Source organism: Zootoca vivipara, chromosome 8 (genome assembly GCF_963506605.1).
Source record: "Zootoca vivipara chromosome 8, rZooViv1.1, whole genome shotgun sequence".
In the NCBI taxonomy this organism is placed as follows: Eukaryota; Metazoa; Chordata; class Lepidosauria; order Squamata; family Lacertidae; genus Zootoca; species Zootoca vivipara.
Window position 1 is genome coordinate 60235488 of NC_083283.1, and position 26478 is coordinate 60261965.

At 40.1% G+C, this 26478-nt stretch overlaps 2 protein-coding genes across 5 annotated transcripts in view; one reads left to right on the forward strand and one right to left on the reverse strand.

The window, feature by feature from the left end:
- Positions 1 to 8730, forward strand: part of JARID2 (jumonji and AT-rich interaction domain containing 2) — a 174278-nt gene extending 165548 nt beyond the window's left edge. Inside the window, exons 14-18 of one of the 2 annotated variants that reach the window (XM_035124712.2) lie at positions 3096 to 3278; positions 3898 to 4028; positions 5813 to 5996; positions 7805 to 7912; positions 8554 to 8730. In XM_035124712.2, the coding sequence (XP_034980603.2) occupies positions 3096 to 3278; positions 3898 to 4028; positions 5813 to 5996; positions 7805 to 7912; positions 8554 to 8730 (783 nt within the window). Of the gene's footprint in view, positions 1 to 3095; positions 3279 to 3897; positions 4029 to 4437; positions 5719 to 5812; positions 5997 to 7804; positions 7913 to 8553 lie in introns of those variants that run through there. The other variant, XM_035124713.2, reaches the window with a different exon arrangement.
- A 435-nt stretch (positions 8731 to 9165) lies between these two features.
- Positions 9166 to 26478, reverse strand: part of DTNBP1 (dystrobrevin binding protein 1) — a 43594-nt gene continuing 26281 nt past the window's right edge. For all 3 annotated transcript variants that reach the window (XM_035124714.2, XM_035124715.2, XM_035124716.2), the window contains exons 8-10: positions 13482 to 13637; positions 12290 to 12433; positions 9166 to 11624 (exon numbers count right to left, since the gene is read on the reverse strand). In XM_035124714.2, the coding sequence (XP_034980605.1) occupies positions 11377 to 11624; positions 12290 to 12433; positions 13482 to 13637 (548 nt within the window). In that variant the 3' untranslated portion in view covers positions 9166 to 11376. The remainder of the gene's footprint in view (positions 11625 to 12289; positions 12434 to 13481; positions 13638 to 26478) is intronic.

Here is a 26478-nt window from a genome sequence, read left to right on the forward strand (position 1 = left end):
CGAGATCACATAACACCGGTCCTAAAAGACCTACATTGGCTCCCAGTACGTTTCCGAGCACAATTCAAAGTGTTGGTGTTGACCTTTAAAGCCCTAAACGGCCTCGGTCCGGTATACCTGAAGGAGCGTCTCCACCCCCATCGTTCTGCCCGGACACTGAGGTCCAGCTCCGAGGGCCTTCTGGCGGTTCCCTCATTACGAGAAGCCAAGTTACAGGGAACCAGGCAGAGGGCCTTCTCGGTAGTGGCACCCACCCTGTGGAATGCCCTCCCACTAGAGGTCAAAGAGAACAATTACCAGACCTTTAGAAGGCATCTCAAGGCAGCCCTGTTTAGGGAAGCTTTTAATGTTTGATGGATTTCTGTATTTTAGAATTTCTGTTTTTTTGGAAGCCGCCCAGAGTGGCTGGGGGAACCCGGCCAGATGGGCGGGGTATAAATAATAAATTATTATTATTATTATTATGGGGGGTTTTGTCAGCATTGCTTGTGCAGGTTCTCTCTGTTCACTTGTGTTCCTTTGGTGGTGAGAGATGTTGGAGTTGGCCTAGGGTGTGGCTGTTCATTTGTGGTTGGCTGTGGTGGTCTTTGTTTTCATGTGTGAGTGGGGTGGGTGTTTTGGATCAGGTTAGCCCAGGGGTGTCAAACTCAAATTCATCGGGGGCCGCATCAGCAGTTTGGTCACCCGCAAAGGGCCGGTTGTATCTGTAGGACTATGTGTCCACTCTTTATTATCATAAATTATTGTCACTGCATTCAATTATTACTATTTTTTGTAATAATGTAAGTAATAACTAGCTCTGAAAGCAGAAACATAGTCAGAATAATGGCAAGTAGATATTCAAATGTACAATTATTGTACAATTTATTGAAAAATGATTTTTGGTAACTGCACTGGATGGTGGAGGCTCGCTAGGGTTTCATGCAGGACCTTTGCAGAGCTACTAGTACCTGGAGATGCTGGGGTCCTTCTGCATGCAGGACAGATGTTCTGCCAGTGAGCCACCACCCTTCACCAAAGGGACTGGCTGAGGTTGACTCACTGGAGCTGCTCTCCTGGTTCCAGGGTTTAAGGGCCAGAAGTATAAAGCAGCATCCTATGTTTCTGAGGAGAGGGAGAGGGAGGGGAGGGGAGGGAGGGAGGGAGGGAGGAAGAAAAGAGGGAGTGGGAGGGAGAGAGGAAGGAAAGAGGGGAGAGAAAGAAGAGTAGGAAATAAGGAAGGGAATAAAGAAGGAAAGAAAAAGAAAGAGGGAGAGAAGACGGAAAGGGAGAAATAAGGAAGGAAGTAGAGGGAAAGAAAGAATAAGAATGAGGGAGAGGAAGAAAGATGGGAAGGACAGAAGGAAGGAAGGAAGGAAGGAAGGAAGGAAGGAAGGAAGGAAGGAAGGAAGGAAGGAAGGAAGGAAGGAAGAAAAGAGGGAGCAGGAGGGAGAGAGGAAGGAAAGAGGTGAGAGAAAGAAGAGTAGGAAAGAAGGAATAAAGAAGGAAAGAAAAAGAAAGAGGGAGAGAAGACAGAGATAAAGAAGGAAGGAAGGAGAGGGAAAGAAAGAATAAGAACAAGAGAGAGGAAGAAAGAAAGGGAGGGGGGGTCGCCACCTTGATTCAGCACCAGAAAAGAGCGCGAAGGGACCCAGGGGCAAAAAGCATTTCCCGTGCAGCGTGAGGCAGCGGGTGTCCGTTTTAGGAGAAATGCGTAAAGCCTCAGAGTTGCACGTTCGTGAGGCTGAGCCGCGGCAGGAGGAGGAGGAGGTGAGGCAAGAGGAGGAGGAGGAGGCGGCTTGCCAGGTCGGTGCCCGGCAGTGCCGTGCGGAGAGTCCCGAGCCTCTGGGACGCAGCAGTGCTCTGTAGCACTTTGAATCCTCCTCCTCCTCCACGAGGCGCTGCTGGGTGCTTTGTCTGTGCTTCAGCAGCAGCAGCCATTTCCAGGCGCCGAGCCGTGGCAGGAGGAGGATTCAAAGTGCTACAGAGCACTGCTGCATCGCAGAGGCTCGGGACTCTCCGTGGGGCGCTGCTCCGGCCGCCTTTCTACCCCCCCCCGGCCCCAGCTGTTTGTCGGCACTTTGTCGGCACGGCGCTTCAGCAGCAAGGTCCCACTGCTGGGTCCCGCTGGCTGGGGCGCTCGGCGGGCCACATGACGAGGTCTGGCGGGCCGGATTTGGCCCCCGGGCCTTGTGTTTGACACCCATGGGTTAGCCATATTGATTTGTATGCTGTTGGTGGATTTTTTGTCATTGTTGGCTTGTGTATGTGATAAAGGGGAGCCATACTGGTGTGAAGGCATTTTCTTCTATTTGTCCCCGTGTCAGTTTCAGTTTATTGGTTAATTTTTCTAGCAAGGCTGTTTCCCATACTATTTGGTACCATTGGTCCATGCTTACTCCTGACAGGTCTCTACAGTGTCTGGTTATGATGTTTCTGGCTGCTGAGAGTAGGTGGGTTATGAGTTCTTTGTGGTGTAAGTGGGCATTGTTGTCTTGGAATATGTTTAGTAGGGCCAATTCTGTGGTGATTTCTAATACTTGCTTGGTTATTTTATATATTTCTCGTATGGCTGTTGTCTAGAATAGTTGGATTTTGGGACACTCCCACCACATGTGGAGGTGCACCCTCTCCAGCATCTTGGAGGTTCCTGGGCATATTAGCGCTAGTTTTCTTGGTGTTTGGTGCCACCTTTAGGTGATTTTCAGAGTGAGTTCTTTTATTTTTGTTGATACAATTTAAAGGGGGGGGGTTAGACCACATTCTGGTCCATTGAGTGGGGTTAATCTCATAGCCTATGTCATCCTCCCATTGTTTTTTGATTGTGTCTAGGGAGTTTGTGGGATTTTGGAGTAGTATTTTGTATATTGTGGATACCATCCCTTTACTGTGTCCCTTTGTTGTTAGGAGGAGGTTTTCGAAGGTTGTCAGGGGCCTAGTTGCTGCTAATTTTACTGGGTTGTTTAAGAGGGCATGTAATTGGTGATGTGTTAACCAGGACATTTGGGTGTCTTCTAGTTTGTCTTGTATTTCTTGTGTTGACAAAGGTTTGTTATTTTTATAGAAGTCCATTAGGCACCCGCTCTAGATTTCACCTGCTTCTTTCTTCTCCCTAGATCTCCCCAGAGGTGCTGTGTAAAGAGGGGATCAAGGTGCACCGTACTGTACAGCAGAGTGGGCAGTTTGTTGTCTGCTTCCCAGGATCTTTTGTGTCTAAAGTGTGCTGCGGCTACAATGTTTCTGAAACTGTGCACTTTGCTACCACCCAGTGGACAAGCATGGGTTTTAAAACTGCCAAGGTAGGAGCTTGTGTTCTTAAAAACCCACCTCTGCAAACAAAACACCTCTGGTCACAGCGTGTGTAATGCTGCTTGATGCATTCATTAAACCTTTTGGGATATGGGTGGGGTTTTTTCCATACATAAAGCACCTAGACGGTGCCTTTTATCACTCAGAACTTGAGAAATCTCTGCCACATATAACCATTCATAGGACATGTCCTGATTCAACTCATTTGCATGGATAAAGGACTGCTGGTGTTCATCAGTAACTCCTTTTATGTATGTCTCGTTGGTTGAATTTGTTGCTAGGACAGCAGCAACTGTGTCATCTTTAACTCTTAGATGGTCTGTATGCCTACAGTTGGGTTGTGTTTTGCAGGGGGAAGTCTTGGGGAGGTGAGTTGCATTTTGCATTTACTTGCACTTGTGCCCAGGGCTTAATTGAGAAGTTAAGGGACGGCAAGAACTGCACACTGGCACCTGAAGGGCCAATATGAAGTGACTGAGAAGAGATCACTCAGGAAAATTTTGTGTTTCACACATACTCTCTTTTGGTCAGGAAATCTTTGTCCCCAATGATGATGCGTTAAGTTATTTCATTTTATGTGAACTAACACTCTGGAATTTGTCAACACAGGAGATGAAGGAACGACGTATACCCAAGCCATTTTCAATGGAAAAGCTGCTCTATCAGATCGCAACAGCAGAAGCAAAGAAAGAAAATGGGTCTTCTCTTAGTACAATATCGGCACTTCTAGGAGAGCTCAGGTAACTAGAGTCTCTTTTGCTTTATCCTACTTTCTTCCAGAGTAGCTCTCGCGGAAAGTATAGAGAGTGTTGTGAGAAGTCCAAGAGCATTGCTGGCAGCTGCTGAGCCAGCCAACCTGCTTGTACACAGCCACACATGGGAGAAGAAACTTTCATGGATGGTTTGTTGTCAAAGCACTAGAGGACAGAACAAAGTACTCCATACTACTAGCATTAAGTGATGACTTTTTTCAAGAGTTTTAAAACATCATATGGGTTTTTGTTTTTAAAATTACACACCTTTTCTAAAGACACTGAAAGACCTGTTTTTAAATGCTCCCCAGCCCCTGTTCAAGGCAGGTTTGAATAGAAGGGAAACCTGCCATGTTTCATATGTAATGCTCTTCTCTTTTATTCTCCTACTATGTAGCACTGCTACCCACAACTCAAGTGTGAGACAGCTGGGTAGTGCTGGTCGGTAACATCTCGAATAGATCAAGAGAAAAACTGATGGCTGGAATCTACAAATTGTATTTAACAAAAATACTGTGTTGATGTGCAAAGAAATGGTTAGAGTCTTCTCCACTATATGTTTGCCCTCAAAGTGGAAGACTTTTGAGGCTCTGCATGGAGCTTCTTCCTTTTTGTGGAGTTGATATGCACTTTTTCCTTTAACAAAGGAAAATTTGCAAATATCAAAAGAGCTGGTATTTTTACATCCATCCATCCAAGTGGTTCTCAAGCTTGTTCACATTTAGGTTGCTTCCCTTAAGCGGGAGATCTTCCAAAGGATATTTCTCCTTCTATAGCCTGATCTTTGCTGCTGGAATAACTATGTTTTTTAACTGCAAATGTCAGCCTACTCTTTTTCTTTTTTCCTTTGCTTGATATGTGGTACCACCTTTTCCTTTCCTGAGCTCAGTTCTCATTTACTCACTGCTTTGGTACACGATGTTCCATCTATCTTCCTGTCTGCTCAATGTTTTGCTCAGTTCCCTTTTAAGTGTCATAGCAAGTCAAGTCTTGCCAACTGATGAACTGTTAGGGAGGGCCTACCGTAGGACACTGTTTTTGTCCCACTTCTATCTCCTCCTTTCCCCTCCTTGGCCATTGGGTATGTTTAGCCTAGAGAGAAGATTGTTAAGGAGAGACATAGCAGCAGTCTTCAAATTTCTGAAGGGTTGTCATGTGGAAGATGAAGAAGGCTTGTTCTCTGCTGAATCAGAGGACAGGACTAGAACCAGTGGGTGGAAATGGTGGTGCAACAGATTTGGGCTAAACATTGGAAGAAACTTTCTAATGTTAAGAGCTGTTCAACAAAGGAAGAGACTGTCTTGGTAGGTGACGGGCTCTCCTTCACTGCAAGTTTTTAAGCAGAGGCTAGATAGCCATCTGTCAGGGATTCTGGAGTTGCATCCTGCATTGTTGATCCTGCATTGAGCAGGGGGTTAGATGAGATGAAGTCCCAAGTCCCTTCCAACTCAATAATTCTTTTCTTCTACAGCAAGTGAGTGGGGCTGCTTAAAATGGTGCTTGGTCTCCATAGGTAGTAATATCTCCTGACAACTCAGTTGGCTACCATGTTTGCCCAATAATTTGATCTGGCCCAAGGATTTTCTGTATCGGATTCTCTGTCTGGAAAACTTCCAATTTGTATACAGTGGTCAGACAAAACCTTTGATGGGATTTAGCCCATCATAGCATGGTAGTTATTAAAATCTCAGACCTATGTTGAAATGTTGCCTGCTGCTTCATGGCATTCCTATGAGAGGTTGCTGTTTTCTAATTATTCCTCATGTCCACAGGGAGACAGAGCTGAGGCAGCGGCGGCAGCTGTATGAGGCAGGCCTCCATTCGTCAGCTCGCTATGGGAGCCATGATAGCAGCAGCAGTTTGGGAGTGGATGGGAAGAAAAAACCTCGAAAGTGGCAGCTAGAGACGTCTGAGAGGAGGTGTCAGATTTGCCAGCACCTGTGTTACCTATCTATGGTATGGAAAATCCCTAGAAGCTGGGAGTTCACTATGTTCTTTAAATGTCATATCTTCTCCCCCCCCCCAAAAAAAAATCTCAATTACTCCAGTGCTAAAAGGCCGAAATGCATTTGGCCAAAGCAGTGTGTGTATTTCAGTAAAGTATAGGTTGAAATCTCTTGGGAAGCACTGGTGTGTAGGAGATTCAGGATAGTTGAAGGTTAAGGAACACAAAAAACAGGACTAAAAGCTTGATGATTTGTTTTGAATTTTTTATTGTCATTTCATTGTTTTCAAATTTTATTCTGATGCCTGTCAAGGAAATTTGACATGCTCTAGAGAATTTCTGAATATGTTCCAGGGTGTACCATTCAGTTCAAGTGAGGCCAGCTGTGCTTCATATCATCAGTTCAAAGAGGACAACTGATGTACAAAATATTCCAGATTCTCCAGCAGTTTGCACATTGCACTGGATTATTGACAGTGGTGGGCAGGGGCTCTTCCAGAGAAGATTCTCTGGTATTTTCTCATGGGAGAACTCCAGAATTACCTGCAACACCATTCGAAAATTGCTATTGTACTACAATGTGCCAGTTGTAAGCAGAAAGTGGTGATTTTCCACTTAAAAGAATGTATGCCTCACTTCAGCTGTCTTCAGATATTCACTTTGGGGCCTGCAGGAACCTGCGGCCTTACCTCCACTCCCTCGTGAGATCATGCATGTTGGCAATATTCCAAATCCAACATGCAGTATGCGGAGTCTGAAGGAGGCCACTTCCACCCCACGTAGGAAATCCTATGCACAATGAAGGTGTCTTCCTTCTGATTCAGTCAATCACAAATCAAATCAAGAGTCTTGCCATTGAGGGGGGAGGAGCTAGAGCCACACATTCCACAGGCCCCTTCACATATTCAGAATAAGTGAAGAGGGTTTTCAAGATTTGTCAAGGAGGTAGTTCAAACGGTTCAGTAAAAGGAAGCCTATTACTAGAAGAACTTTAGTAATAAACTATAAGATTTCTCATTGCAGACCAGCAAGAGGTTGCAGAAAATAGTGCATTTTTAGGTCATAAAACAAATAAAGCTCTCTTTAGAATTTAGTACCAAAATAATAATAGGCTTATGGGACTAACAAATTAAAATCATGACTAAAAATGCATTTTCCTGACACAATATAAAAGCTTTTCTGCCATTTCAAGCCCAAGGTAGCACTAAATCATATACGAAGTCTACTTTTGAATGTCAGTATGGGATAAGCCATTTACGTAGAATTACTCATTTACAAATAGTGATTTTTCTGCACACCACTGCAAACTACCAATACATTTTGAAAAAGTCTGCAGTGGCAGAGAGAAAATTTGCTGTCAGTGAACCATGTCACATACCCATCTCACCAGATGGTAGCATCTGCCACATGAACAGGATTGCCTTGATGTTTACATCATTCCTTAGCCTCTTTTGAAGAAAAAGACAACTTTGGCTCAGTTTTGCTTGAAGAGCTTAAGAATGGCAAAGTTTAGTTTCTAATTCTGTTCTCATCAGGATTTTATTCTAAATACTGTAGGTGTGTCCATAAATACCATCAAAGTGATTGGACATATATCAATTAACGGTCTCACCATGGTTATTACATTTGCCACACCAACAGTAATAATGAGTGATTTCAATGTTTGAATTTTAAAAGTTAATTCACCCACAGGCTTAACAAACAGGGATCACAGTTGTGTGAGACATCCAGGTTAAGCTTCCATATAGAATCAGGCTGTTCAGGAAATACTGACCTGTGGGTTATTAATGCTCTTGACCTTTTAAAACAATGTTTGCAGGTTGTACAGGAAAATGAAAACGTTGTCTTCTGCCTCGAATGTGCCCTGCGACATGTAGAAAAACAGAAGTCTTGCAGAGGACTAAAACTAATGTATCGCTATGATGAGGTTTGTATAATACCTAATAGCTAATAGGTTGGGAAAGTTTACATTTTTGAAAATTCTAATTTGATCTTACAAATAATTTCAGCTATATTAGAAACCTGCTTTTGATTTATGGACACTTTATTCTTGCATTTAAAAGGCGTCCTTAAACATGTAGTTTTTGTCTTGTATTCCATCATTATATGAAGACTAGTAAGTATGTAGAAATTTCAATAACGTTGTTTGAAATTGTTATAAAAAGCTCCTTTTAAAAAAAAGCAAAGTAAATGTTAACCATAGACACAAGGTTTAAATGAGGACTTTTTGTCATTAGCAGAATGCAAATAATCTGTGGTTCAGCATATATGAATGAGCTCTGGGTTCATGTGTTCTCCCTTATTTCTAATTTAGATTAGTTTGGACAGCATGTTAAACTGTGATTAAACAGGGTGGTGGTGGTGTTTTTTTTTGAAAAAGCCAAACTTCATAAAGCACTGATTCAACACGTTGGTTAAACAGAATTGTTCCATTCTTCACAGTTGTGCTGGACGATGTGAGAGAAGGAGAGTGTTATATCTAGTGCATGCCCATTGTTGGAGCTTATTTGCCACATTCTGTTAAGGCTTCTGCTATCTAAACCCATTTTTCTTTTCCTTCTGAAATAGGAACAAATTATCAGTTTAGTCAATCAAATCTGTGGAAAAGTATCTGGCAAAAATGGCAGCATTGAGAACTGTATCAGCAAGCCTACACCAAAAAGAGGACCTCGGAAGAGAGCAACAGTCGACGTGCCATCATCAAGACTTTCATCCTCCAGTTCATCCAAAAGTGCTTCAGGTTAATCATGAAGATGCCAACACACACTCTCATTTTTGTCAATTTTATATATATTTTTTGTAATTATTATATCATAGTTTGGAGTACTTGCTGTAGAATACAAGCTGTCTTTGCACTAGCTCTAAAGAAGATTTTCTTCTGGTTTTAGAGAACTAATTTTGTTTTAGCATTAAACTGTTGAATTTTATTTTATTTTTATTTTTTACTTAGGGTAGTTAGATTACAGCAGGATTTTTTTAACTGCTGTACATTCAGTTTTGAAAGCAGCAAGGGGCTGATAAAATTCATTTGTATTTGTCCCTCTGTCTGAAGCTACAAAGCCTTTTTCCCCCTTCTTTTGGTAACTGTGAAAAGGCTTTTAAACTTTTTTTGATAGGTTGAAGTTTGGCGTTTTATAATTTGTTTTCCAAGTCATGTCAACAGGTTTTTTTCTAGAGAGAAAAGGGATAGGAGACAAAACTTGAAAGAAATTGCTATACTTTTGGCTTGTATTCTGTAACAGGCAGGATGAGTTTTGTACCTTTTTAAATTGGAGAATACACACTTTTCTTTGAGAGGTTATGGCAGCTGAAGATAGACTGAGTTTTCTAACTGTAGGCAAAATGGGAGATTTGGAGAAATTGTTCTCTGTTACCAGCACTTCACTATGCATCTGTTCGAGGAGGAGGAGAGAGAGAAGAAAAAGACTGCCTGCCTTGAGGAGTCATGTGAGCGAAAACTGTGCCTGATTTCATTAGGAAATCCATTCTGTTATGTTTTGGTGCTGTTGGCTACTTTATCAAAAAAACCCTTCAATAGCATCCTTTTAAAATGATTGAAGCCATAAGTGCTTCTTGTCATAGACGTGCAATCTTTAACATTCCATTTCCATTCCACTGCTGTTTTTCATACCTTTTCACAGTCAGCATTAATTTTGTTTTGAATTTTGTTTTGTTGTTTGATCACATTTAGAGCCACTAGATTTGCATATTTCTTTTGAATGTGAAAAATGCATTTGCTCTCATCTTGTCTATTTTTTTCCTTCATGTTGTAACAAAAAAGAAATCATACCTTTTTGTACATAAGCCTGTAAATTGTTTTAAATACTTGAGCCTTTTCTTGGGAGGGTGGGGAAGGGTGGCAAAGAGACAAGATGAAGAAAAGCCTTACGTTTCACTTTCTTCATCGGATGGATTTGGATGCTTACAGGGTTTTTCTTGTAACATTTATAAGTGCTGCTTACATCACTGAACAACAACAAAAATAATAATAATGGAGTAGTTGTTGCCCTTTTCCAGTTGTGTGTACAGTATGTGTGGAATAAAAAAGGGAAAATGTTTTCACAAACTCTTTTGTTTCATAATTGAATTCAAGACCGTAGAGCTACCCATATTGCACTGAGCTTGCCAGTGGTGACTGTCAGGAAAAGTCTTATAAAATACATATTGTCGGTTGTTGCAGAAGACGAATTGTTTTGGAATATTTAACAATAACATACAGAGTCAAGTGTTTTCCAATGTGGTTGTCTGGTTTTTATGGCCTTGCTGTGTACTTTTTCCTTTTTGACAGTAAACTTCTGACTATGGCTTACAGTTTGACATTTAATTTATTAGCGCTGCTCTGCTCTCTTTCCTTGTAAGGAAAGACTTCATGTTTATTGCCAGTTTTGTTTACTTTTCAGGTTTGTAATACAAGGTTTAATAAAAAAAACACTTTTTGGACACTTTGTATTTCTTCTGAAAGAGCAGTAGAGATTAAATAGATAAAACTTCAAAAGCCAGGACCATTCTGGTTAGGAAAGATGCAACACATATAGCAGATATTCCTAGCTTTCATTTATAGGTACATTATTCCACCAAACCCAAAGAGAAATGGGCTTCCAAGACTTATTTCAAGTAGTCAATTATTTGGGAATAGTTGCTCATTTAGAACGTGCCCATAATCTCTTACATAGGGATAGCCCAAGCATGTTGGACTGATGCTGTGTGCTACAGGTAGTAAGTAGAAAGCTTCAACAGTCTTAAAGTTAGGATAGTGCACTTCATCAGTCTTTCATCAGTATCTATTGTGAAGTGAACAAAGCAGCACGCTTCTGCATCCCTTATCAGAAATTAGGCTTATCCCACTAAATCTAGGACAAAGCAACAACATGACAGGAGCATGGAAACAAAGTTCACATACTTCAACTATTCAAGTAGTTGATCTTTTTCTGCTCATCATTATAGGTATGTAAAAGATCAGTAAAAAAGCATATAGATTTGTTTCTTACATCTAGAAGGTCACATAATTGGAGGCTGTTATTCTTCTGTCTACACAACATACATTTACCAGTCTTTAGCCACAACAATTAAGACATGCACACTGTGACAACAAACATGGCTTCTGTATTATGTTCCTATGGAGGATTTTAAAAGGAACCCTTACAACAACTTGTTCTTTGGATGACCCTTTATATACAAGGTTTACTGTTCCAAAGCCAACACTTTATTGCTAATGGTGTGCTTCAAGAATTTTTTTTTAATAAAAATCAGTATTTTCATGACTGGCAAACTCAAGTTTTATATATGGTAATATTTTTCATGATAAGATCGGAGTAACAGAAGCAAGCTCAAAGACTTCTTTACTCACTCATTCATTCCAGGGTCCTAATTCCTTTAGAGCACCATGATAACTCAAATTGTTTGTGAATCACTCTCATCACTAACATCAGAAGGGCCTTTCATTTCCGTATTTACAGCAACAAGGGCAGTGTCTACTTGCACATCTTCCTCATCGGACTGGATCACAGGCGATTCTCCTTCACTGGCATCTTGGCTGGCAGAATCAGTCCAGGTTGAAGTTGAGGAGGACAACTCTCTCAACGCTGACTGGGTGGGAACTTGAAGACTGATTTCATTTTGACCAGTACTGTTGTCTGATCCTTCAAAATAACAAGAGAAGTCAGTGAGCTATGCTTATTCATTTGTTAGAAAAGCAAACTATCAGACCCATTATATTACAACAATTGGGAGACTAACTAAGTGCTTTAGATGTTTTGTACAAAATAGCTGAGAGAAAGTAAGAAAGCATTTGAATACATGCTCCAGAAATGGCACTCAGTTTCTCGGGGTGAAAAAGAAAGTGAGGAATAGTTCCATACTAAAGCATAAAAAGCTGTATGCACCACTTCTTGTAATGCCTTACTAATAATCCAGAACAATGGAGCACATAAACCTCAGTCTAAGACATAAGATGTCAGGAAAGTAGCCACAATAAGAATCTTGGCTTTACGAAAGTATCCTTGAACTAGGGCTCTGGTTCAAATTAAGCCTCCATTTTTTTCTGAAATGAAAAATGTGGGCTTCTTGCTGAATCCTGCATCTTAGTGAACCTGGCTGGTGATAAGTATATTTGTTCAGAAAATACAAGAATTGCAAAATGGGAAATGTGATTTAAATCGACAATTTATGGTGGATCTTTTTTTCTTGGTGATTTAAATCACGTCAATTTAATATGTATCCACCCTGCTAGAAAACATCAATAATAAGTACTATTTTTTTTTATGCCAGTGCAACCAGATCAAGAATGCAAGAGTTCATTTTATACCTATCATAGGAGATGACATTGTACTGTCCTCTCCTCCTGAATTAAGGAAGACATCTAAGGCTTCTTGGTCAGACATATCCACAAGGTCCATTTGTTCCAACATGTCCACATTTACTTCCATAGAAGACATGCTTCCAATCGGCTCTGCCATAAGAAAAAGGAAAACAAGTAAACTTGAAATCTAACGCATACGATCACTTCTGGACAAAACTATGGCATGAATTAAGCATACTGGAAAGATAACATTTATGGTTAGTGAATAGGCATCCTTTTACCTTTATTTTTTTTAAAAAAAATACTTGCACTGGATTTACAGCTTTATTTTCTGAAATTCATGTAATGGAACTACTTCAGACTTCATACCCAAACCCAGGATGATGCAACTTATTTTTTTTTTAAAAAAATTAATCATTATGAGACAGGTAAGTAAAACTAATCATAACTGCCATTACAAGAAGCTAACATCCCAATCTCAAACTGCTATCAAGAGGTGGCTTAATTTCTCCAGAATTAACCCTGAGACTAACAGAATGTGTTAGGTTGTGATAGAAGCCCCAGAAGTTTCAGGCACAGTAAAAGTCCTTTGTACATGTGTGGGAAATCCTACTGTGACAACGAAGGCGCTGGAACCAGGACACTCAAACTGTGGAAGATCAACAGAATCCAGCAGGAAAAGTCCTAAACCATTAAACTTACTTCAGAACCTTCAGCTTTCATACATCTATACAGTTGCTATACCACAGGCCTTCGAATTCAGCTGTTTTCTTCCATACAATCCATAATTGTGGAGGAAAATAGCTACAGCAAAACTGCAATCTGTCACTTACTTGTTCATGTGGTGCAAGCAACTGCAATATTAAAATTTATTAGCCCTCATCCCACCCACTGATGCAATGCTATTTCCAGCTGCAGCGCCTCAGTCGCTGCCCTGCTAGTCCTGCATATAGGACAGTCCTTTGCCTGCTGTTACATTCTTAGAAGCTAAGTAGGTCTCATTCTGCTCACTGGTTGAAGAAAATGCTCAAACAAGCAAGCCAATATGAACTTAGAGATGAAAGAACAGGATAGAGATGTACTGAAGGAACTAAAATCTTGCAAAATCTGGCTCAAGAAATGGAAATGCCATGGCAGGTGTGTGAGCTTCCTCTTGGGATCTAGCTTAAAAATTACACAGAACATTTTCAGTACTTGCCTCGCCTTTCAGTTATTTGCAGATAGCCTGTGGAGAGATACTGTTCCATGTCCTGCTGAAAAGCTTCTTCAAAGAACTTTTGCCGCTCCTTTAGCTTCATTTGCTGGGTATGCTCCATAACCAACACCTTCTGTGCATGCTCTGCATCAAGCTCAGCTGCAATAGAGAAATATGCATTAAGCCTGAAAGATTCTCATTTCAGTGTATTCAGAAGCATTTATGTTTTATGCATCCTGCTTCCCAAGGAAGTAAACTGCAAAAAAAAACCCAAACAAACAAAAAACAACCCAGTTGACAGAACTCATTTTAAAAGTTATTTCCTTAGGCATTTAAGACTAGTATTTTTTCCATTGGAAAAAAAATATTGAAGAGCACTTCCCTGGTGAGGTGCTTCTTAAGATCACAAACACGCATCCTAGTATATTATCTGTCTGTGGCTGTAAGCGCAAATGAGTTAAGGACTTCAGAAATTAGGGACAAGCCATTTTGTAGAAAGAGTAAAACTGAGAAGTAAACACACTCTTCTTTGTCATTGTATAAGCCAGTAGTGTCTATTATTTTATGTAGCCCAAAAACCACAGAGCTTGTCCCATGTAATGAGCAAATGTTAGTTCTGCTATGATGCAGAAAGGCAATTCTATTGTAATAAAAGGCCAGGAGCTATTACTAAGTATAGAAATCTATTTATTTGCCCCTAACATTGCCTGGCAGTTTTGAATTTTAATGGCAACATCCATTTTCTTCTATCCCCAAAATAGACATAGCAGCTAAGCAACAAATAGAGTTTATGTAATCTTTTACCAAGCCTCTCCCCACTCCCAGTTAGCCTTTTATGTTTAAATTGATAAAGAAGGTTGCTGTCAACTTTGCAAGTCTGTTGTTGTAATTGATTTTATAGATTGGTGCTTATGGCATTTATAGATACATTCTTTCCTAAGTGTGTAATGAGGATGCACAGTTCACTTGTGTATTCCCCACCCCAATGTGATCTTTGGAATGTTTTGATTGTTTTATATCAGTTTGTTTTAATGTTTCATTTGAATAAAATATTTTTTAAAAAGCAACTGCTAAAGTGTCAGTCAGCAGTATCCTAAAATGTAATATGCAAAGCCTACACAAACAGTATGTGGGATTTACCTGACTTTACCATTTTAAAAACATTTAAAATGATATTGTGCCATTTACATACATATAACATAATTATAAAGTTGCACAACTAAAACAGTACAATAATCATGAGTTGTAAATACCACCAATCAACCAACAAAACTTGCTGCTCACTAACTGAGCAGCCTATGCACAGCCACCACATTTTACAACTACATGAGTAGGAAAGACAGTTACATGAAATACTTCATTGCTGCAATTTTCTCTCACTGTTTTGTCACCAGATACACCTTTGCCTTGTCTTGGTGTCAAGGAACTCTGAGGTAACTTTCTGGTTTGGTTTTTTTAAAAAAAATGTGCCAGTCAGAGTCAACTTTTTATTAGCTAATTCTCTGTGGCACACTCATTCAAATTATTCATTTTATATTCTGTCCAGAGTCCTATATCTGTCTACGTTTCAAGTTGCTGAGGCAATTTCTTCCTTCCCCACATATAAGTCTGCATCATAAAATATGATTATTTAGAAATGCAACACAGCCAGAAATATATGCAGGCTTGGATGGCATACACTGCCTCACTCACACTCCTTTAAATAGCACCAGTTAATTGTTCATTGACTAACAACATCAAATGGCACTGGGGAAGATAACTACTTTCCACCAATTTTCCAAGGACAGGCTTTCAGCTAATTAGCCTGCAATCTCCAGGATCCCCTCGTGAAAGCTTTTTAAAAAATGGTGTTAACACTGGTCGCTTGCAAGTCCTCCGGTATGGAGGTTTATATTGGGGAAAAGTTACTTCACTATGCATCTGTTCGAGGAGAAGAAAGAGAAGAAAAAGACTGCCTGCCTTGAGGAGTCATGTGAGCTAAAACTGTGCCTGATTTCATTAGTAAATCCATCCTGGTGCCCCTGGAGGTGCATTCCAATATATACCATGAACAGGTCTAACCAGTCAGTTCTCTATGTGCTTTGTGTATTAAATTGTTTCTTATAGGTTAAAATGAAAAGTGTCAAGCTGGATGGTATTGCCTAATATTTTCTCCATTAATCTTCCAATATCCTTCTGCACAGAATTATGTCTACCACATATGGCAGATATCTCCTTGTTTAAAAAAAAATGTTTCCAGCAAATAAAAATGCAGTTACTGGTTTTACTCATGGTTACTAAAGTAACATACCATCTAGTTGCCATTTTACATCAATTTCCCATTCTGTCCAATATATTCCAAAAGTTCCTACTTAGATATTATCTCCTACATCTTGTGCCTATCTAATCTTCAAGTCTGCAGCTTATTCCATTTCACACTCCATTTTTTATAGAATTGTATACATTTTAGACAGTAACAGTGCAATCCTGTATATGCCTAACCAGAAACAAGTCCCATTGAGTTCCACCAAAATCTTCTATAGAATTTCCTTTACACAGAGAGAGTGGACTTGTCACTGTCCCGCGCTTTGATCCTACTATAAATAGGAATGCGTTTGCAATAGCAGAGTACTGATCGGGCAGAAAAGATCCATGCAAGTGTGTGCATTAAGAACCAGCCAGGAACTTGATTCCTCATTGATTAAGCTTTCCCTGACCAGTAAGAATGGGCTGTTTTGTATGTCTGAATTCCTGAAGGTATTGTGGTGTTTTTAATATGCTTTTATAGTACAGTTTTATTAGTTTTATGTTGTATTTTTCTTTTAACAATATTGTATATTTTATATTGTACACCACTTAGGTTTTCAAAAAATAAGCACTTTATAAAAACTTTTAAACAAGCAAATAGAGAAAACAAAACTCCACACAATTACTCTCACTTATGTACGTACCATGTTTTTCCGAAAATAAGACACCGTCTTATATTTATTTTTCCTCAAAAAAAACACTATGGCTTATTTTCAGGGGATGTCTTATTTTTTTATTAAGTATGGTACAGTTTAACCTACATGGTTAAACTGCCTATCACTATGGCTTATTTTCGGGGTATGGCTTATATTCCTTGAATGCTTAAAAAATCCTGCTATGGCTTATTTTATGGCTATGTCTTATTTTCAGAGAAACAGGGTAGTTGCCTAATTCAATAATTCAGGTGACTGAGAAATGGGCTCATACTACAAGCTCAATAGTGAGTAGGCTGAGCAAGCTGTGTGTTATGACAAACTTGTTGTATACTAAGAAGAGACAACTTGAACATACTGAGCATCATATGAAACAGCTGCCATCTCACAACCACAGTTACAGCCTTGGGAAATGTTTTAACCCCTAGCAGGTTTCTTTGATGCATAACAATCTGCACTGCCCATCTAAAATTGACTGTTCAAACATTTTAAGCACAGAAAAATAAACTACACAGCATACATATTTAAATCATACTCCTTCCACCAAGCCCCATGACTGGGCTGTTTGTTCTGTTCTAGAAGTGCACATTAGCAGTTGGGCTGAACTCATGCTGATTCAGGGAATCATTTTCATACAAAACTGAACTGTTCGGTGGCAAGTTGCAATGAAGCAAAAATATATTGATTAAGTGAGCAGATATTGGTGGTACAGCAACTTGAAACAGCACAGGGCAGCTATTCACATTAAAAAAGACAAATGTGTAAGAATGTCATTAAGGCCTTTTGCCCAAAGCACAATCAACTGCTTGCTTGTTTTGTGGTGGAAGGTAAAGACAAGTTACTCAACTGCTCACCTTTCTTTAACAGATTTTATGAATTATTTAGCTGAAGCTGTACAAGTAATAAATGAAAGTATGCTGTCAAAATATTGGTGCAGGTATGAACAAACAATTCTCCAAGACTTGTTAATATCTGGCAGTATAATGCATACTGTAAAACATTATGAAAGAGCATTCAACTTCAATCTCACTTCATTACCAAGTGCTAATGTTACATTTGTTTATGACATCTGTATGCCACCCCTTAATATAAAGTTCTCTCAGTGGTTTCATTCTCGTGCCTTTTCATGGAGAATGCCATCAATCATTAGAAAGATAATAAGAACAAGACCAACTGATACTCTGTTCCAGCACTGCCTAGACAGTATGTTAGGCAGTTGTCTCTTTTGAAGCAAACCGTCTTCTGTCAACCAGCAATCAGGTACAATTAATGTCCCTAAGGTCAGTGCTGCCAGGCTGCAATCTGGCAATCTTACTCAGCAGGCAATCACACTCAATTTCCTCTTCCATGTATATTTAAAGAAAGCTTTCCGCCTTAACAAATTTGACTCTCTATGACATGAAAATAGTTGCTCATTCCCATTCTCCAAGCAAGCAATTCCATCTAAACACAACTTCCCTGTGTGAGTTCTCTCAACATGTCACTATAATCTTTATTAAGCTTATCTGGAGACAATGGAAGGTCCTCTAACAGGGGCGTGGCCAAGGGCGGGGAGGGGGGCCGCTGCACCCCCAGATCAAGTAAAACAATAGAAATACTTAACTAACTGAACAATAATGTCAGTCAGGGACGTAGGAAGATGGGGGCGGTGGGGGCGGGCCGCCCTGAGCGGCGGGCTCCAAGGGGCGCCATTGCGGGCGCCCTCCACGCCCCCAGAACGCGTGCCACGCCTCTCCGGGAGGCGCACTGTGCCCCACGGCCCCCAGAACACGCGCCACGCCTCTCCGGGAGGCGCGCTGTGTCCCACGGCCCCTGGAACGCATGTCCCGACCCTCCAGGAGGTGTGCTCCAACCCTCCGGGAGGCGCCCCCAGAACGGGCACCAGCCCCGCCCCCGGTGCCGGAGCATGAAGCTCCGCCACTGTCAGTTCTGCTCCCCTAACAAAAATCCTGGCTATGCCCATGTCCTCCAAGTTAGTATATAGGAAAATTCCTTGCACACAGACTGTAAACCTTACTCATTGTACTTCTATGTAGCATCAATGGGCTACATCAGTTTGAGTCAGGAGGCAGATGAAATTTACCTGCTTCAAACTCCAAACATTGCTTGGATTAGAATTATACAGTCTGAAGAGGGAATCATCCAAAATAATTACAACATGATAGCACTGAACCATACCCAACCAAAAACACTTATACCCATCCTATTTCTTGAACACAACACACAAAACACAAAGTTCAAACTCAAAATTGCTTTTCAACACAACACAGATTTTCCCATGAAACAAACTATAACAAAATAGCAAGCACTATTTCCACCTGAAAGCAGGCACAACTCACAACACATCTGTGAAACTTACCCTCTGTAACATTACTGTTCAAGATAGAAACAAAAACAATGCAATTGCAAATAAGTTCTCTTTGTAGTAAACATACTACTTTTAGGTAGTTCCCTACACACCTATTTATTTACTTACCTATACTAGTAGCATCAAAGTGTTTTAAGCTGCTGCAGATCACAAGAATCAATACCACCAGTGAGCACATCTAGATACTTTGCTTTGTAAATGCAGCTGGAGGAAGCCCATCATTCCAAATGCACTACCGGAAATATTACTACAGAGTCAAGCGGAAACAAAGCAGTCAAGAACTAAAGACACTAAAAAAATGTAGAAAGAGCAGAGATCTAAAATGATATCAAATTCAATACATTTAACTTTATAGTATCAAGGCTCATATGTACTTTAGATATACTGGTAGATTAATAATCCAGTGTTATATTTAAAATTTGAGACATTTCCATGAATTCTTTGTTTTTGCAGGATGGGGACAAAAAATATCACGTAACTTTAAAGTCTACATTAAGACGCAGCTGGTCTACAAATGTATGTTTCAGCAGCTGCTCTCTGCTCCCAATGACCTCACGGATATTTTGTATTGTTCATCCAAATGACAAAAGGTATTGTGTAATACTAGGAAAACCTGCAGTTCCTAGAATTTGAGACTTCCTTCCCCCACATTAAAATATATCTTCTATTTTATTGAACTGAAATTGGATCTTTTTTTAAAAAAAAAGAATACAACTAAAGGCTCTGTGATAAATGTAGATGGGCCCCAATCTTCTAGGCTTCTGCATCAAAACACTCTGACAGGTGTTATGGTGTCAGCTAGGGTGTGTTGGCAGAACACAAGGGAACAACTTCAGTCAGAATTACTCACAGGACATCTCCCACTTGATCCCCCCCCCCCAAGTTGGTTGTAATTCTGCACAGGAATAGCTATGAACTGAACTTGGCCACTGGTTAATAGGATTGGAGTCAAACTGTTGCTGAGGTCCCCAACTGGCCTTGAAATGAGGGGTGGGGGACTTCTTCATAAATGTTTTGAAGAAACGCTTTATGATGTTGAATGTCTTTATCATAATGGTTCGTGCCCTATATAACGAACATGCTTAAGTCTAATTAATGCATAAAGGGTTTAACACCAGTAAACTGTCCTGTCAAGCTTAGCTAAGTCAATTCCCTTACCACCTTAGGAGAAAACAGGTAATCAAGGCTATTATTGTCCTTCTCCAATCTACCTGGGAGGTTCAGCATGTGAAGAGGTTTGAGCTGGTTGCTCAAGCTCAACCACATGGCTCTCACAATCTGCTCCTGAGTTCCTATAACCAATAATTTAAGAACTTTCACCACTTTGGAGCTAAACTAAGTTTTATTGCCTGTGAAACCTTTCTGAATGCTGGATTGAACAGCACATAGAATCACAGAATCATAGAGTTGGAAGAGACCCCAAGGGCCACCCAGTCCAACCCCCTGCCAAGCAGGAAACACCATCAAAGCATTCCTGACATATGGCCATCAAGCCTCCGCTTAAAGACTTCCAAAGAAGGAGACTCCACCACACTCCTTGGCAGCAAATTCCACTGCCGAACAGCTCTTACTGTCAGGAAGTTCTTCCTAATGTTTAGGTGGAATCTTCTTTCTTGTAGTTTGAATCCATTGCTCCGTGTCAGCTTCTCTGCAGCAGCAGAAAACAACATTTCTCCCTCCTCTATATAACATCCTTTTATATATTTGAACATAGCTATCATATCATCCCTTAACCTTCTCTTCTCCAGGCTAAACATACCCAGCTCCCTAAGCCGTTCCTCATAAGGCATCGTTTCCAGGCCTTTGACCATTTTGGTTGCCTTCCTCTGGACACGTTCCAGCTTTTCAGTATCCTTCTTGAACTGTGGTGCCCAGAACTGGACACAGTACTCCAGGTGAGGTCTGACCAGAGCAGAATACAGTGGTACTATTACTTCCCTTGATCTAGATGCTACTCCTATTGATGCAGCCCAGAATTGCATTGGCTTTTTAGCTGCTGCATCACACTATTGACTCATGTCAAGTTTGTGGTCTACTAAGACTCCTAGATCACATGTACTGCTCTCAAGCCAGGTGTCACCCATCCTGTATTTGTGCCTTTCATTCCCCCCCACCCCAAGTGTAGTACTTTACATTTCTCCCTGTTAAAATTCATCTTGTTTGCTTTGGCCCAGTTGTCTAATCTGTTAAGGTCACTTTGAAGTGTGATCCTGTCCTCTGGGGTATTAGACACCCCTCCCAATTTGGTGTCATCTGCAAACTTGCTCAGGATGCCCTCAAGCCCATCATCCAAGTCACTGATAAAGATGCTGAATAAGACTGGGCCCAAGACAGAGCCCTGTGGCACCCCACTAATCACTTCTCTCCAAGATGAAGAGGAGCCATTGATGAGCACCCTTTGGGTTCGGGTCAGTCAGCCAGTTACAAATCCACTGAATGGTAGCATTGTCTAGCCTGCATTTTACCAGCTTCTTTACTAGAATATCATGGGGCACCTTGGCAGAGGCCTTGCTGAAATCAAGATAGGCTATATCCACAGCGTTCCCTTCATCTACCAGGGTTGTAATTCTGTCAAAAAATGAGATCAGATTAGTCTGGCATGACCTATTTTTCAGAAACCCATGCTGACTTTACATGAATCGGACCTTTGGAGAGTTTGCAAGTAAACCATTATTGTAAGTAAACCATTATTATCTTCCCAAATGTGGTATTTTTCTATGCTGGGGCAGAGGGAAACTTTGGAAAGCAACATTTTAAGGGGACATTTTGGAACTCACTTGGAGGAGCATAGTTTAAAGGTCTAATCACCCTATATTTCCACGCTGTACTTTGCTGCATATTCTGTGACTTCAAATCTCTGCTAGGGTTCTGTCACCAAAGGGCACTTACCCCAAACTGGCATCTAGGCAATTATCCTTTTATTCTTATTTTTTCCTTGAACTAACAGTTCATATGTTCATACATTAAGCAAAGACACTGGAACAAGCAAAATGGTGCACTTGCAACCCTGAAGATGACAGGATCTAATGCTATTACCTCAGTGGATTTGACTACTTGGAAAATCATCAACCGACAACGGCCTCTGTCTTGGGACATTTTGTTCCCAGTCAACTGCACAGTATCTGCAATGATCTTCTGTTTCCTGCCATATATTTATTAAAGTGTTTCAACGTTTTTAACAACTGCATTTTCTCCCTCTCTCCCAGCTCCTACTGTTGAGGTACAAAATTAATTACTATGATGCATTACAACCTCCCCAGAGCTTTCAAATTGATTTTGTACATGTCTTTCCATCACTCCCTCTAGTGCTGCTACTGCCACTGCCACCAATGAAAATCTACAAAATCCCAAGTTTTTAAATACAGTGGTACCTCGCAAGACGAATTACTTGCGCAACGAAAAACTCACAAGACAAAAGCGTTTTGCAATGTTTTTGGTAACTCGCAAGACGATTTTTTTCAGTGGGTTTTTTTTTTGCCACGGCAAACCGAGCTTCACAAGACAAAATTATCACAAGATGAAATTATCACAAGACGAAGCGACTCGCAGCACGAGGCACCACTGTATATTTTTCTAAAAAGACTCTTAGCAGAGTCATCATTAAAGCCATTTAAGTCTGCAATAATGTTTCACTGCCCTTAAACTACATCAGTTATTCAACAACAAAAAGTACATAAATAAATTATTTGGCAACATATTACTTTCTGGAATGATGTTTTTAAACTAGAGAGCATTTGAACTAGATAGCAATAGCTGAGGCAAGAACACACACACAAATTCTAAGCTGCATTTGTACACCTATTTTGCCTTAGGGTATACAGTGTACCATATGTCATAGCATAAATAAGCCACAATCACAGCTGCTTCTTAGCAGTGATAAACCTTTTTCACATTTCTTACTGATCTATGTCTAGAGCACTCTGTCCAGTTCTATGCCCTCACTTTTCTCAAAATCATCTAGATTAAATGGACTTTGTAAATATGGATATCATAAGCATTGGTATTTTCCTTCATTGATGATTCATCATTCATTCATTGTTATTTATCATTTCAAAGAGTTTGCAGATTGCATCCCTTTGGGCTGTAGATAACTGACCACACAAATGGCAACGAAAACAAAAATAGAGTGGATTAAGAGTTCTGGTGTAAGTTTCTCTCTGACTGCATGGAAAACAGAGATAAAGCAGAATATAGGCTATATGATTCTTAGGCACTGTCCTATAAAAGGCATCAACTTGCAAAAGAATCAGCCAGCCATGAAATTTCAAAGCTTTACCTACTGACTCATAACAAACACATTCATCTAGCTACTATTCAGCAACACTCCGTTCTGTCAAAGAACTGCAAGTTCTTTCCCAATCAATACAAACAAGCCTTGCACAATCTTATTAAGATGGGGTTTTCTCCACAGTCCATTTGAAAAGACAATCTGTCTGTAAAATCTGTAAAGAATAGTTATTAAAGTCAACTCAAAATGTCAACCTACACTTTCCAAGTCCGCAATCATAAGCTAAGCAGTGTCTGTTAAATGTGAGTGTTAGTATTTACCTGTCTTCCACATGCTTCTCATTCCCCTTCTTTCCCCCTTCTGTTAAAATACCTTAATACATCAATTCCCTTCAGCATTTAGGTACCTCTAGTGAACTGGGCTACAACCCCAAGCACTCTTAATAGGGAGCAAGCTCAATGGATAAACATACTTTGGATGTTGCTGTTGATCATTCCTCTGACATCCCCTTCAGTCGCAGCCATGACAGACAACAAAGAATACCCTTTTAGTATTCTTATGTTGTAGTAGTTTAACTTAAGGCAATGAACACATCCATGCAAGTGGCTATGCTGAAGAGGCACCCCTCTACGCTAACTTTGGACATCTGAGATATGTTTTCTCAGGACCCACCCTATTCATGTGACTGCAATTGTTTTGACTGTTTTTATTATTGAATTTTAAATTGTTTTAACCTGCTCTGGGACCTGCTGATGAAAAGGAGACAATAAATTGAATCATCACCACCACCATATAAAGAAAAGATGGAAGTCACTCACATTGTGTTAGTTGCAGATTAATTTTTGAGGCTCTTTGCTTCTATTAAAATAATTTCTAGTCATGTTGCGGAAAGAAATTAGAGTATGTGCTCACAAAACTCAAGTAATCATTTGGAAGATCAAATTTACTCATTTTCATGAATTCATCAGGTTTCACTAATTTTAAGAGCCTGATGTTAAGTTTCACATTCATGGCTAATGATTCCATAGCACTCATCACAGAATACTCATTTACAATATAAGTGATGTCAACTCCATGCAATAAAATTAAATTTAACCACCTGTTCTTAACAAGTTATACATTCCTACTGTCACCATCATCAGGCAGATGAAAGAGATAAGAACCTATTTCTGAAGAACAACACTAGGTTTTACTATTAGTAATGGGACAGAATACACTTTTTAAATGACACACTTTAGAGAAGAATTAAAGCAAGCTATTATTAACAGAATTGGGACCCAGGTGGCGCTGTGGTTAAACCACTGAGCCTAGGGCTTGCTGACCAGAAGGTCGGCGGTTCGAATCCCTGTGACGGGGTGAGCTCCCGTTGCTTGCTCCCAGCTCCTGCCAACCTAGCAGTTCGAAAGCACGTCAAAATGCAAGTAGATAAATAGGAACCGCTACAGCGGGAAGGTAAACGGCGTTTCCATGTGCTGCTCTGGTTTGCCAGAAGCGGCTTTGTCATGCTGGCCACATGACCTGGAAGCTATACGCTGGCTCCCTCGGCCAATAATGCGAGATGAGCGCGCAACCCCAGAGTCGGTCACGACTGGACCTAATGGTCAGGGGTCACTTTACCTTTACCTATTATTAACAGAAATATAATTTGAATCAACAAAAAGCTTTCCAGAGAAACCAGAACTAAAGAAACATATAATATGTATAGGTGATTATCTGTCAACATACTAAAGATTCTATTTGAGAAACTTACTTTCCTACTTCAGTTAAACCTCACCTGGCTATCTGCATCCAATTTACTTACTGTAAAACTAGCATTTCAGTTATTTAGAACAGCATAATAATAAGATGTACACAGCTACATTTGTACTGTATCTATAATTAACTTCCCCAGAAAAACAATTCGAGCAATTATTCTCAAGAGTAGAACTCATTTGCTCCATCACAGCCCAAATGAGGTGACCTACAGAGCACATCTGTAGCACCTCTAAGCTACATCTTGTCTCCCAGCCTTTGCATGGGAGTCAGGACTCAGGAGAACTAATTTGATACTAGATGGATCTAAAAGGGTAGCTTTGGATTTCTGCTAGAGATTTGATTATTGTCATTGACCTATAGAGCTTTTTAAGGATAAAGTACTATGAATGTTGAGGTTTTCATATATGTGTTATATTCTTAACTGATAACATAAAAACAAAGAGGATGCACGATGAAACTGCTCAATGTAATGAACTAAAAATATATCAATACATTTATAGTACCTGGAGATTTTCAAAGTCACATGAAAATTGTCAAAAGAGCATACTTTTGCTCAAGCAACAAGGACCACCAGCCTTCTACAGCAGATTGGGAAAGTACACAGGAAGAGCAAAGGTGAGGAAGGGGAAGTCCCATTCCCTAAGTGAAGTCCATTCCACTCATGGACATCCCATCAGATGTCAAGGAAATAAACAACTATCTGACTTTTAGAAGACATCTGAAGGCAGCCCTGTTTAGGGAAGTTTTTAATGCTTGGCTTTTTATTGTGTTTTTAATATCCTTTTGGAAGCCGCCCAGAGTAGCTGGGGACGCCCGGCCACATGGGCAGGGTATAATAAATTATTTATTATTATTATTATTATTATTATTATTGAAAAAACTGGATGTCCAAATGGAAATTAATATTAACTTCGATTTTATCAAGCATTACACAAAAGGAATTATAATGACTTTGGCAGTCTGTATCTCAAATGATTCCGAAACACAGTTGCCTTACTATACAAAATTGAGCAGTATTCACATCTTAAATAGTTATACTTGTTCTAAAAGGTAGAATTCTCAATCCTCTGTCTTGCATTTTTGTTAGATACTTTGTTACCCTAACAAGAAGGCTTCAGGCCAGGTGGCAAACCATATAGAACACAGACAAAATTTAATAAAATTACACAGAAGGCTATCACCCCTCCATCTATGTGCTTATGCATGGTGAAGAAGAGAAGGCACCTGAACTGACTACTTAGATCAGTTACTGAAATGAAGTTAAACTAGTGAATAAAATATGCCCTTATTATGCTGGATTTCACTAGTCAAAGATTACCGCTCTGAGCAAGGTAGTCTGTTTAACTTCAAGAATGGCTCTGCATATATCACACCTGTCTGGAGTTACAGTAATGTGTTTCTAGAAGGCACAGACCAAGTTTCAACATCTGGAAGCAGACCATTAAGAAAAAAGTAATTACCAAAATTACAATGGAGACATCTTTGTTAACAATGATAAACTTGAAAACCACTGAGGAAACCATGGTAGTTCTGAAACTATGGTATTGTGAGTGGGAGAGGAAAACACACTAGGAACTGTGGGAACTGCCGTAAAGCCATGCTGGGGGGGGACAGATGGGAGGAATGAGGTCAGGACATATTAAGTGTCTGATAATGAGTGTACTTTGTTGTGAAAGGAACTGGCAGTTGATGGTTATGATGGTGGTGCTA